Here is a 12,298-nt window from a genome sequence, read left to right as displayed (position 1 = left end):
AAAGGCACGCAAGGAAGATTTTCAAGCCCTTTTGGACAAGATTAGGAGAATATTGGCTGCATGGAAAACTCATATGCTCACTCAAGCGGGTAGACTTATTCTTGTTCAATCCATTTTGAGTGCCATGGCAATCTTCCATCTGATGTCTTTAGACCCACCTCCTTGGGTGTTGAAAGCTATCGATAAAATCAGGAGAGCTTTTCTCTGGAAGGGAACCGAGACTGTGCAAGGAGGCCATTGTTTGGTCAACTGGAAGGCAGTTTGCCGACCCAAATCATGTGGCGGTTTGGGGATCATGACTTCATGAGCCTAGAGGCTATGAGCACATATTTGAGAGTTAGACGGGCCTGGAATCTTAGAACCTCGGCTGGTAAGACATGGAGCATCATGGTGAAACCCATGATTGATCAGGACAGACACATCCTCAATGCTGCTTCCGCAGTGGTCGTGGGCAACAGAAAGAGATGCAGCTTCTGGTCGGATAAGTGGATCAATAATAAATCTGTAGAAGAAATCGCCCCGAATATTTACAAGATGATTTCACCAGTTGTTTGGGCCAAGAGAATGGTTGCTGAGGCCTTGATCAATGGTTGCTGGATTGGGGATATTAATAAACTAGTAAACATCCGGTCGTTTATGCAAGTCCTAGATCTTTGGGAGAAAATAAGAGAAGTTCAGATTTCCGCGGAGACGGAGGATAGCTGGTCATGGAGGTGGGAGAGCAACGGAATTTTCTCAACGAAGTCTGTGTATCATGCTCATTTTGCTACCTCAATATATTATGATGCAACTGAATCTATTTGGAATTCTTGGGCCCCGACAAAATGCAAATTGGCTGCTTGGCTCTTCCTACAGGGCAGATTGTCGACTGCTGATCACCTCGCTAAAAGAGGCCTTCCTCATCACGACAAGTGTGTTTTCTGTAATTTCTCCAGTGAAGATGCACATCACCTTTTTCTTGGTTGTGTGGTCGTGAAAATCATCTGAAGCCATATGCTGACTTGGGCAGGCTTCCCCCAGATCATCATTGTGGCTGCTGATCAATCTCTCCGATGTTGGTGAACGGAAGCAAGACGGAGGCTGCAGAATCAGTGCGGCAAGAATCTGAATTCCCTGATCATGCTAACCCTCTAGTCGATCTGGCGAGAAAGGAACGGTTGAGTTTTTGACAGCATCTACAGGTCGCTTCATCAAATAATTGAACAGATTAAGGCTGACGCCCAGCAGTGGAGCAAAGCAAGCGAGGGACGCATCACCCTCCCCGTGGAATAGTTGGGTTGCTCTTATATTATGTTGTACTCCCTCCGGTCTATTTTAATTGACTCAGATTTAGTACAACTTTATACTAAATTTGAGTCAATTAAAAAACTCTTTTAATTGATTCAGATTTAGTACAACTTTATACTAAATTTGAGTCAATTAAAAAAGAACGGAGGGAGTAGGTCTGAACCGTTTTCAGTTTAGACTACTCTCGTTTTCAGCCTAGTCTAGTTTGGTCGTTTCACATTTGATGTGTATGGTCATGTACTTTGCCTATCCGAGGCTTTCTTCTTCTTCTTCTTAATCAAGCACATGCAGTCCTCCTGCATGGTTAAAAAAAAGTCCGTCGTTCTTGATGGGCTTTCTGGCTTTGTTAGCAAAATCACATTACTCTCACACATATATATGCTAAGTCAGAAAAAGTAGCTGTGTTATTTTCGATCTGATCAGTGTCGTACATCATCCCCTGCATTCAGTATGCACGAGAGTTCAGGACAAGGCATTCATGCTACGGTCACAGTCCTCGTGGAAGAAGCCGCGCTAGTTTTTTATTACATTATCTTGTACAGTGTTACTTGTTCCAAATCCGAAACGGTTTCGTGGTGTAGTTGGTTATCACGTCAGTCTAACACACTGAAGGTCTCCGGTTCGAACCCGGGCGAAGCCAAGTTTTATTTTTGTCTTGCATAAATTTTGAAGAATTATGAATAAAATGATACGTACATAACAAAAATATTGGCCCATACAGGTCTCGAACCTGTGACCTTCGCGTTATTAGCACGACGCTCTAACCAGCTGAGCTAATAGGCCGATATGAGAGTTTTATTTTTATATCTTATCTATTGAGTAATACGTTCCGTGTTACTTCTGCTTATCTCAGTTCATTTTAATATTTCTTAAACCGAAGAGGATGAGGCCGATGAACATGATATATCCTGGCTGAACAAGCCGTAATTTTCTGAAATAGAAAATTAAAATAAAGAAGAAGAAAAAGCATATGGTGCTTGCTGCTAACATAGAAACTTTATTCAACACGCGGGGCTACACCTCGGTCATGGTCCAATAGCTGAAGAATAGCTCCAGGTCCAAACCCTAACCATGTCTTAGAATAGCGTTCTACTCTTGCAAGATTCACAAGGTAGTAACCAACCCTAACATGTGATCGTTGCACTTTTAGAATGGTGCAAACTCTACTTTGATTAGCGAAAGCCCTGATCTAGGAAATGCAATGTAAGAAAGGCGGTCTATTTTGGACATAGAACTTCATAGCGTCCACCAGTTGGGACAATCAGTCTCCACAATGATGGGGAGATGGGACAACACGAGAGATAGCTCTAGGCCCTCCACACGCTCATGAAATTCGGTACTATACATTCATCCAGAAATCTGCAAGAAGTTAATACAGGAAGCCCTTCATCATTCCGTAGCTCCATACCGGCCAAGACCAGTTGTGTGATTGATAGCTAGCCTAGAAGGAGCCGTTAATAGTTAGCTTGACTCAGCCTGTTGGGGGCAACGATCATGGTTAATCCTACTCCTTTTTCTATCGAACAAGGTACATGAATAGTCCTGAAATCGATCAGGGGTAGCTTTTCTTTGATGATAGCATCAGTGGGAACAGTGTTGGAATTATTGATGAGCTCCAGGTAGCTGCAGAGGAATTGCTGAGAACTTTCCACAAATGGGTGATGCTTTTCTGACTTCGTTTTAAGTGTACCAAGCTTGCAATGTAACCAGTAAAGTAGTATCGACCAGGTGGTCTGGTAGCTGAGAAAGCACAACAGGCTCTATGGAACCAATGGTAGGATGGATTCACAAGATCATTCTCACAAAGGCTCTACATGTGAAAAAGTTAGATGAATTTAAGCGTACTCTCAGCTTTTCCAAATGTTTAGATTAAGGGGGCCTGTTACATATTTTATTGGGTTTTTCCTTCACCTCTTTGTCTAATATATCAACACGTAATTGATGCGAGGTCAAGCACCGTTGCCAGCTAACGCTATTACCCACCACACAATTACACTAGGGATATACGTACTCTCGCTAGACCAGGGCCGGCTCTGGCCCAGGGTAAGAAGTGCGACTGCCCGGGGCCCAACCAAAATGGGGGCCCATTATTTCTGTCACAGTGCATATAGGAAAAGGTAGAAGAAAAAAATTTAAGCCCATCTAGCATGCACAAAGCTTAAACTGGACCCATTTATAGAATTTGCCCTAGGGCCCTCCAAATCCTAGAGCCGGCCCTGCGCTAGACTACCACCTCTAACCAGTTTCCACTCCCTACAATCGTTTTTTTTTTCTTTACTAGCAACCTGCCAAGGGGAGAACATCGTTGCTTCAAATTCCTACTGTTGCACTTGAGCCAGATGGAACAACGCATGCACATCGGCACTGAATTGAACCTGCTATAAAGCTTACATCGGTATTGCTGTGTTTTCTTAAATTTGTTTTTCTCTGTTTTTATTTCTCAAGCCGAAGTGGAGGCTGACGGAGCATCTCTGATTGGCACGATATCAATGTAAGTCTCCGTGGCGGAGTGAGTCATTTTGTCTAGAAGAGAAGAAAGCACGCGCGCGGATCGTGACTGTTTCCTGCATCCAAGATTGATCGCTCTTGTGCATGCATATGCTTAAATTAGACGACCCCATAGGCCATATATACAGGTGATCGATGAGTCTAGGTAGGCTAGATCCGTCGATCCCGAGAGTAGAAACTAGCGATCATCGATCAAGAAGCAAAACGTAGAGATCTGACTGCCGGCCGGCGAGAGATCGATGGCTCACGGCGGCTTCCTTTCGGTGGACCTGGGACACCCGTTCCTGAACCGCACAGCGGACGGCTTCCTCAAGGTCGGCACCGTCGGTGCCTGTAAGGTCGCCGCCGAGGAGACCTTCCACTGCCTGCACAAAGGTACATGGATCAGGACCATCCGGATTCCTATTATCAGACAATCGGTAGATCGCATGACTGCTTAATTTTCTCTCTGGCCGGCCGAATGCGGATGGATGCAGGGGACGTCTCAAAGCACAAAGCTGAGCACGCGGTAAGTGCATGCATCTGCTACACTTTCTGCACTGGCTGAACAAATTCTTTCAGAGGAAGAACCGATTTTCACACGGTCTCTGTAGTCTGTACTAAATAAATAAATCGTTTCTGAATTTTTGCAAGTGCAGCTGAAGACGATGTGCAAGGAAGGCGCATATTGGGGTAATCTATCAGTGCTGCTACCTCATCTGCTTTCTGTCAGCAATTAATTTATTTTCGATCACCACACACACGCACGTTGATTACTCAGGTAGTGTTGCCGGGGTGTACGTGGGCGTGGAGTACGGCGTCGACAGGATCCGTGGCCACAGGGACTGGGTAATACATATATGCTGATCGATACCCCTGTCTGTCAAACACTAGCATCTCTGTACCTTGTTGTGTTCATGTCTGTCACTGCACTGCATTGAAAGATTCATGATCTGAGATGGGATTTTGCAGAAGAACGCCATGGTGTGAGGAGCGGTGACGGGAGCGCTCGTGTCAGCGGCAAACAGCGACGACCGGAAGCACATCGTCAGTAACGCAATCACAGGGGCGGCCATCGCCACTGCCGCCCACTACCTACATATGTTTGATCTGTCAGGTTCGACAGTTATTTTCAGTTAACAGAGAAAAGTCAAAACTTAACGTTAAAGGGATGGGCCCACTGGACCAATGTCCAGGACTTGATCCGTACGTGACTTATTCTCGTATGTAACAAACGCACCCTGATCGGGGGTGCCAAAACCAACTCGATGGTTTTGGTCCCCTGTTGCGTTGTGCCATATAAAGGGGGGGAGTCTGGCAGAGATCGGTACGAGGTTAACGATCAAAATTCATCTGCTTCCCCCACATCCCAAAACTCTACCGATCTAGAGTGGCCAGAAGCAACGGGAAGGCTGGAACCTCGTCGTGCTGTACCAGGGCAGTGCATGTGGCGCCCGGAGGGGATCAGGAGGATCTCCAGATCGTCTGCGACCACCGGATCGTCATCAACACCGTTGCACCAAGCCTGCCTCACGCAGACATCGATGGCAACTGCAATGCCCAGTAATGCATCTATAAACCTCTCTGATTATGATCATTAGGTGTTCTAGTGGCTACTTTTCGCGATCTTGTGCTAAGCCTGTCGTTTCTAATCTAACAATGGTATCAGATGCCTAGTACTGCTAGCACTAGAACCCTAGTGGTGATCTGAGATCACAATTTTGTGTAAAGATCATTTTTTGAGGCTGTTTATGTTGATGTTTTAGCCCCTGATATGCATGCTAAGCCCTCAGATTGTTTCGTTTTTGGTTAACCCAACTCCCATCTGCAAGCCCATCTTAAGCCTCAGATTAGCACGGATCCCTTTATGTTGCATGATTAGATACTGTATAAACCCTAACCCTAATTCCCCAATTACGGATGAACCCTAAAAATGAAATTCGGCAAGAGTTTGAGGATGACAACCTCACCTGACGCCACCGGGTCGCTGCCTATCCCTCAGGGGGCCGTCGGAGCAGCCGCTGCTCCGGCGAGGGCAGTGATCCCACGCTGCCGTTGCCTCCCGACGGAGCAGCGTGCGGATGGATGCGCCGCAAGGCGCGGAATGGACGCGCGCGTCGCTGGCCGTCGTGCCACCCGACGCCGTCGTCACCGAGTGCCGAGCAGCATCTCCGAACGGCCGCCGGCTCGGCCGGCGGTATCGCGCGCGCGAGGACGCGGAACGTCACACGCCGCCGTTGTTGTGGGTATACTTCATGGGTGTACCATCGACAGTGCCTAGATCCGGCAAGCCCGGGTGGCCCACAGACGGTGATGTGGCATGCGGCCCATCGGGCAGCGCAGTTGCTGTTGATCGTGAAGGATGAAGTCCAGCCCAGGATCAAGGAGCCGGATCCCAGCCGATCTTTCAAGGAGGCCGGATCCGTGGAGGCCCATGAGGAACCCGGATCCAGTACGACGTAGGTGGAAGGCGGATCCTTGACGTACCTGGCAAGACATTGTACCGTAGTTAGGCAACCTGTAATCCGGCTAGGGCTCTCCATGTAAATCCTAGATTTGTGCGCCTTTATAAGCCAGATCCTGGGAGCCCTAAGGGACACAACCACAACTCATTGTAACAACGCGAAAGCGCCCAGATAATTCCAGACAAGCAGTTGTAGGCCCTGTCTCCGAGCAGGTGTTCCGAAGCTGGGTAAATCGCGTACCACCGTCCCAAGGACTCTCCGCCCAATGGCTCCTACTTCTTCTCCCCCTCGTGAGGATCCCTCCTCCGAGGTACCGTCTAATAGGCAACGACAGTTGGCGCCCACCGTGGGGCCAGCGGCGTCTGGAGGCCGGAACCGGGAGGGTTCTACCTTCGGAGGCATTGGCGACACCATCGCCGTGGGGCGCGTCTTGTACGCCGGTAACTTTCTGATCGTCCCTCAGGAAGAGTGCTGGATTCCGGCTAGGACAAACCCCGTCAAGCTCTCCATAGTCCCAATTGGCGGGATTCACATCTTCATCGGCGAGACCGCCGATTCCGGCGAAAACGCTATGGTAAGCCACGCTGACGCGACCGCCATTGAGCAGGACACCGTCGCGAAGATCCGATCTGAGACGCAGGAGCTTCCTAAGGAAGATTCCGCCTCTGATCCGGAAATTTCAAAGCCCACCCAATCCGCCCCTGAGCAGGAAACTACGGTGGAAGACCAATGCAGATCCGCCTGGGTCTCCCAGGTGATAGAGAAGCAAAGGTGCCACTTCGTGCACTTCCTCGCACATACCGCAGGAACCGCTCCTCCTCAGGAGGAAGCCGGACCCATGCAGGTTGAGGCTACCGGAGACAGCGACGCCCCGGATCAGCAGGAGGCTGCCGAAGACAGCAACGCCCCGGATCAGCAAGAGGATGCCGGAGACAAAGAAGAATCAATCCTGGGCAATTTGAGCCCAGAGTCAGATGATGTTTCCACCATGAACACAGAGGAGTACGATCGAGCCATGAAAGAGTTGGCGGATGAAGAGGCAGCTGCAGCGGAATCCGCTCCGCCTAAACAGGTCCTTGCAACCATAACTGGGCTGGAGCAGGAAACTGAAGAAGAAACTCCGACCGCCGTCGGGCTCCGGGATCCGTCCACTTCGGAGACTCCGCCGTCGCGGCCTCGCTACCACGTCGCGCCGGAATCCGGAGAAAGACACATCTCCGGCCACACGGAATACATGACCGCAGATGAGCACGTCGAACAGGCCGGCCGGGGTGCCATCGCCCACTCGGAAATCCTCAACAAACCCATAACTCCGGACGAAGATGCCAATCTTGAAGTTCTAGAAGCAAAAAGAAAGGAGATGCTGGCCACCGCCCAAGTATTTGCAAACACTGCAGCAGCAATGCTGGAAGAAAGGCAAGAGGCAGGAGCAGTGATGGAAAGTTTCCTCAAGAGAGAGCGCGAAGCCGCAAAATGCTTGGAAGAAGCTAAGAAACTCCGAGCGCGGTGGGAAACCATGATGGAGGACGCTGGTAAGGAGGCAGATAGAATCCGCCGGGAGGCCATTGGCCCTCGAAAGATCAACTTTGCAACTCCCACGAACCAGCAGCCGCTCGCCACTCCAAAGGATAACATGAAGAAAGCTGCGGAGATCTTGGCCAAGCAAGATGAGGAAATCGACATCGCGCACCTCCGCACGCTGGTGGCTTCAGCAATGAAGCAGCAGAGTAAGGCTGACACTTCGCGCAGGTTGGAATCCAACCCGGATATATGTGCATCCACCGCGCAGAAGGACGCCTCCGGAAGACAGCATCGTGACGATGAATCACGCACCGGATCCACGGAGCGCAGAAGAAGGACCAGAGAACATCCAAATCCGATCCAGGTACCATCGAAAACACCTCCGACGGACCCAAGAAAGGGAAAGGATCCGATGTACACTGGAAGAGACAAGTACCGGAACCCGTCACCTCCGCCAAGACGCCAGGCGCCTCCTCCACCACCTCGCCGTCGTAGTCCAGTCGGAAACACCAGGCCCCATGGGCCTGGCGGAATCAATATCCGCGACAACGTGGCCCCTCAGAGAAACCGGAACACGGAGCATGCGCTGGAACCTCGTCGAAGCCGGAATGAAGAACGCGAGCCGGAGCCCCGCAGAAGCTGGAACGACGGAGGCGACAGCCATCATCGGGAAGGCAGCCACCGAAGCCGAAGTCAGCAGCGCGAGGGGCGTGGCGAATCTGAAGGCGGAAGCAAAAGGTCCCACAGGCCCCCTCGCAAATCTCCCTCCCCACCACCTTGTGGAGGGGGCGGAGGCGGAGGCCGGAGATCTCGCTCTCGCTCGAAGTCCCCCCGCTCCGGCCCACGCGACGCAAGGGAACGTCTCAATGAGTACAGATCTGAGTACATTGGCCCAAAGTGCTTTGGCAGGATGATCCGAGAGGAGCCATATCCGAAAGGCTTGAACCTTAAGTTGCCCGGAAATCTGAAGCACTATGATGGCAGTGAAAGGCCCGACACTTGGATCGAAGACTACTTCAACGCAGTAAGCTTCGCCGGAGGGAACCAGAGAATCGCTTGCCGCATGCTCTAGTTATACCTTATTGGTCCAGCACGCACTTGGCTCGGCGACCTCCCGAAAAACACCATCTTTTGTTGGTTTGACTTGAAGATAGCACTCGAGAAGCACTTCAGAGGCACCTACAAAAGACCTGCCACAGCAAGCGACTTGCAAGCCTGTATCCAGAAGAAAGGTGAAATATCACGGAGCTTCCTCACACGATGGTTAGCAACCAGGAATGAGTGTGAGAATGTGGATAATAGCACAGCCATGCACACCTTCATCGGTGGACTCCAAAGGGGAGGGCTACTCCGGCACAAGCTTACTTTCCTGAACAATGAAAACAAGTTAACGCTGGATGACATGATCGGCATTGCAAGTACTCACTCCACCGCCGATGACGACGCAGGAGGAGAACTAGCCGCTACAACCATACCCCTCCACCAACAGAGGAAAAATCGTGATAATGGCGGCAGCAACAGCAACAAGCGGAAAAATCCCCCCGACGACCAGAAGAGCGGCGGATCCGACATGGTCGCCATGGCGTTCCAACGCGGAGGTCAAGGAGGCGGAAGAGGCCGCGGACGTGGAGGCGGAGCCGGCAGGGGTCAACAGCGCACTGACGAGGTCACAGCTGCTGGATTCCGCGCTCCCCAAACGTATGAAGAATACCGGGACATGCCATGCCTGGCCCATATGGATCCGGCTACTGGCAAGTCCTCCCATACTAACCGGAACTGCAAGTGGGTCAATGATCTAAAAGGCGACCCGGAAGCAGGATACAAGCGAGCCCGGAAGCACCGCCCACGCGGCAAAGGAGGCAAGGGCAAGAACAAGGAAAAGGATGAGGATAGTTCCGAGGCGATGGATGAGGATGATGCTTCGCCGGATCCTAAAGAGGCTTCCGCAGCAAACAAACCCAACCCCTTCGTCAAAAAGAGTGCTGGCGCATACCACACTTTCCTCGGAACGCCCACAGTCCGTGCAAGCAAATCAGCTCTCCAGATCCTGAACGCCACAGTTCCGGCTGTGCCGCAGTATGTCAAATGGTCGGAAAATCCTTGCATGTTTGACAGGGCGGATCATCCAACAATTATCCCAAAAGAGTGTTACGCCTTGGTTGTGAGTCCCCGCATTGATGGGTATGACTTCTCCAAGTGCCTTATGGATGGTGGAGCCAGCTTGAATATCATGTACCTGGAGACTCTGGAGAAGATGCAGCTTACCAAGGAACAGCTCAAGCACAGCAACACTGAGTTTCACGGTGTGGTTCCGGGTAAAAAATTCAATTCCCTGGGCAGTATCAGACTTCCCGTGGCCTTCGGGGATGTTAATAGTTTCCGCGAAGAAATGATCACGTTTGAAGTTGTGCCTTTCAAGAGCTCCTACCACGTCATTTTCGGCAGGCCCACCTATCACAAGTTTCACGCAAGGGCGTGCTACATCTACAATAAGCTCAAGATTACGGGTCCTAAAGGTATGATCACCATATCCGGTGATTACAAAAAAAGCTCGCGAGTGCGAAGTTGGCAAAGCCGCCTTCGCAGAATCTGTGTTATCCGACGAGGAGTTGCAAGGCTACAGAGCCGTGGTGGATCCGACCGAGATGTAGACCACCAAAAAACAGATCTCCGAGCAGAAAAACTCGTTCAGGGCCACGATAGACACCAAGAAGGTCGACCTCAAGGTCGGAGATAGCTCCAAACAGGTGTCAGTCGGAGCCAACATGGACCCCAAATAGGAAAGCGCGGTCGTCGAGTTCCTCCGAGTTAACATGGATATCTTCGCATGGCAACCTTCTGACATGTCCGGAGTACCAAGGGAACTCGCCGAGCACTACCTCATCATAAATCCGGGTGCCAAACCGGTAAAGCAAGCTATGCGACGCTTTGGTGACAAGAAGCGCCGCGCCATAGGGATGGAACTAGCAAAGTTACTAGAGGCAGGTTTTATAATAGAAGTTATCCATACTGATTGGATCGCAAACCCCGTCCTTGTACCCAAAAAGAATTCTGAAATACTAAGAATGTGCATCGATTACTCCGGCTTGAATAAGCATTGTCCGAAGGATCCGTTCCCCTTGCCGCGTATTGACCAAGTCATTGATTCGACTGCTGGGGCGGAACTTCTATGTTTTCTTGACGCATATTCCGGGTATCATCAGATCCGGATGAAGAAGTCCGACCAAAAGGCGACCTCATTCATCACACCCTTTGGTACTTACTGCTACGTCACCATGCCCTTTGGTTTGAAAAACGCAGGTGCCACCTACCAACGTACGATGCAGCGGTGCCTGAAGGACCAAATTGGCCGGAACGTGCACGCTTACGTCGACGACATCGCGGTCATGACCCGGAAAGGATCTGACCTGATCAGCGACCTCACAGAAACCTTTGAAAATCTTCGACGGTACAAGATGATGTTGAATCCTCTTAAGTGCGCCTTTGGCGTGCCAGCCGGAAAACTCCTTGGCTTCATAGTGTCTCATAGAGGCATCGAAGTAAACCCGAAAAAAATCAAGGCAATCATGTGCATCAAACGGCCAACTTGTCTCAAAGATGTGCAACGACTAACTGGTTGTGTTGCAGCAATCAGTAGGTTTGTTAGCCGTCTTGGCGAGAAGGCACTACCTCTCTACAAACTACTGAAGAAAACGGACAAATTTGTCTGGGACGACGCCGCAGATGCAGCACTTCAGGGATTGAAGGATTTACTTATTTCCCCACCTATTTTGGCAGCTCCGGCTGAGTCAGAGCCTATGCTCCTCTACCTGGCAGCCACCAATAAGGTCATCAGTCTCGTCATCGTGGTGGAGCGAACGGAAGAAGGTCATGAATACGGAGTCCAGAGGCCAGTCTACTACATTAGCGAGGTGCTGATGGAATCCAAACAGAGATATCCTCACTTTCAGAAGCTAGCCTATGGTGTGTTCTTAGGTAGCCGGAAGCTGAGGCACTACTTCCAGGAGCATCCAATGACAGTTGTGAGCAAAGCTCCATTGTCAACCATTCTCAATAACGCTGACGCAACAGGACGGACAGCAAAATGGGGCATAGAACTATCAGCCTTCGACATAAATTACAAAGCTAGGACTGCGATAAAATCTCAGATTTTGGCGGATTTCGTCGCTGATTGGACAGAAGCTCCGGACGCCGAACTTGAGCCGGAACCAGAAACTTGGGTCATACACTTTGACGGATCCAAGCAGCATCAAGGCTTAGGAGCCGGAGTCACCCTGAAGTCCCCCACCGGAGAAGAATTGCAGTTCGTTCTGCAGATTCACTTCGAAGCTACAAACAATATGGCGGAATACGAGGCTCTACTACACGGTCTGCGCATCGCTAAGGAAATCGGGATCAAGCACATTATATGCTGCGGAGATTCCGACCTGGTGGCACAACAAGTAGCCAGAACCTGGAACACCAGAAACTCCGTCATGGCGGCTTACAGAGACGAAGTTGATGAGATCGCTAAGTGTTTCCTCGGATACGAAGTCAAG

At 50.4% G+C, this 12,298-nt stretch overlaps 1 protein-coding gene and 2 non-coding genes across 3 annotated transcripts; 2 read left to right on the top strand and 1 right to left on the bottom strand.

Annotated features, from left to right (window-relative positions):
• Nucleotides 1-1,853: 1,853 nt before the first annotated feature.
• Nucleotides 1,854-1,927, top strand: TRNAV-AAC (transfer RNA valine (anticodon AAC)). The gene has a single exon. It is a non-coding gene; the product is annotated as a tRNA-Val (tRNA).
• Nucleotides 1,928-1,996: 69 nt separating this feature from the next.
• TRNAI-AAU (transfer RNA isoleucine (anticodon AAU)) lies at nucleotides 1,997-2,070 on the bottom strand. The gene has a single exon. It is a non-coding gene; the product is annotated as a tRNA-Ile (tRNA).
• A 1,830-nt stretch (nucleotides 2,071-3,900) lies between these two features.
• Nucleotides 3,901-5,451, top strand: LOC127346187 (outer envelope pore protein 16, chloroplastic-like). Its single transcript, XM_051372737.2, has 5 exons — nucleotides 3,901-4,170; nucleotides 4,272-4,303; nucleotides 4,434-4,467; nucleotides 4,556-4,623; nucleotides 4,747-5,451. Exons 1-5 carry the CDS (start codon nucleotides 4,035-4,037, stop codon nucleotides 4,762-4,764), a joined length of 288 nt encoding a protein of 95 aa, XP_051228697.1. The 5' UTR covers nucleotides 3,901-4,034; the 3' UTR covers nucleotides 4,765-5,451.
• Nucleotides 5,452-12,298: the final 6,847 nt, after the last annotated feature.

Source organism: Lolium perenne, chromosome 3 (genome assembly GCF_019359855.2).
Source record: "Lolium perenne isolate Kyuss_39 chromosome 3, Kyuss_2.0, whole genome shotgun sequence".
NCBI classification, from domain to species: Eukaryota; Viridiplantae; Streptophyta; class Magnoliopsida; order Poales; family Poaceae; genus Lolium; species Lolium perenne.
Note: the sequence above shows the minus strand (reverse complement) of the source record. Positions and strands in the feature narration are given on the sequence as shown.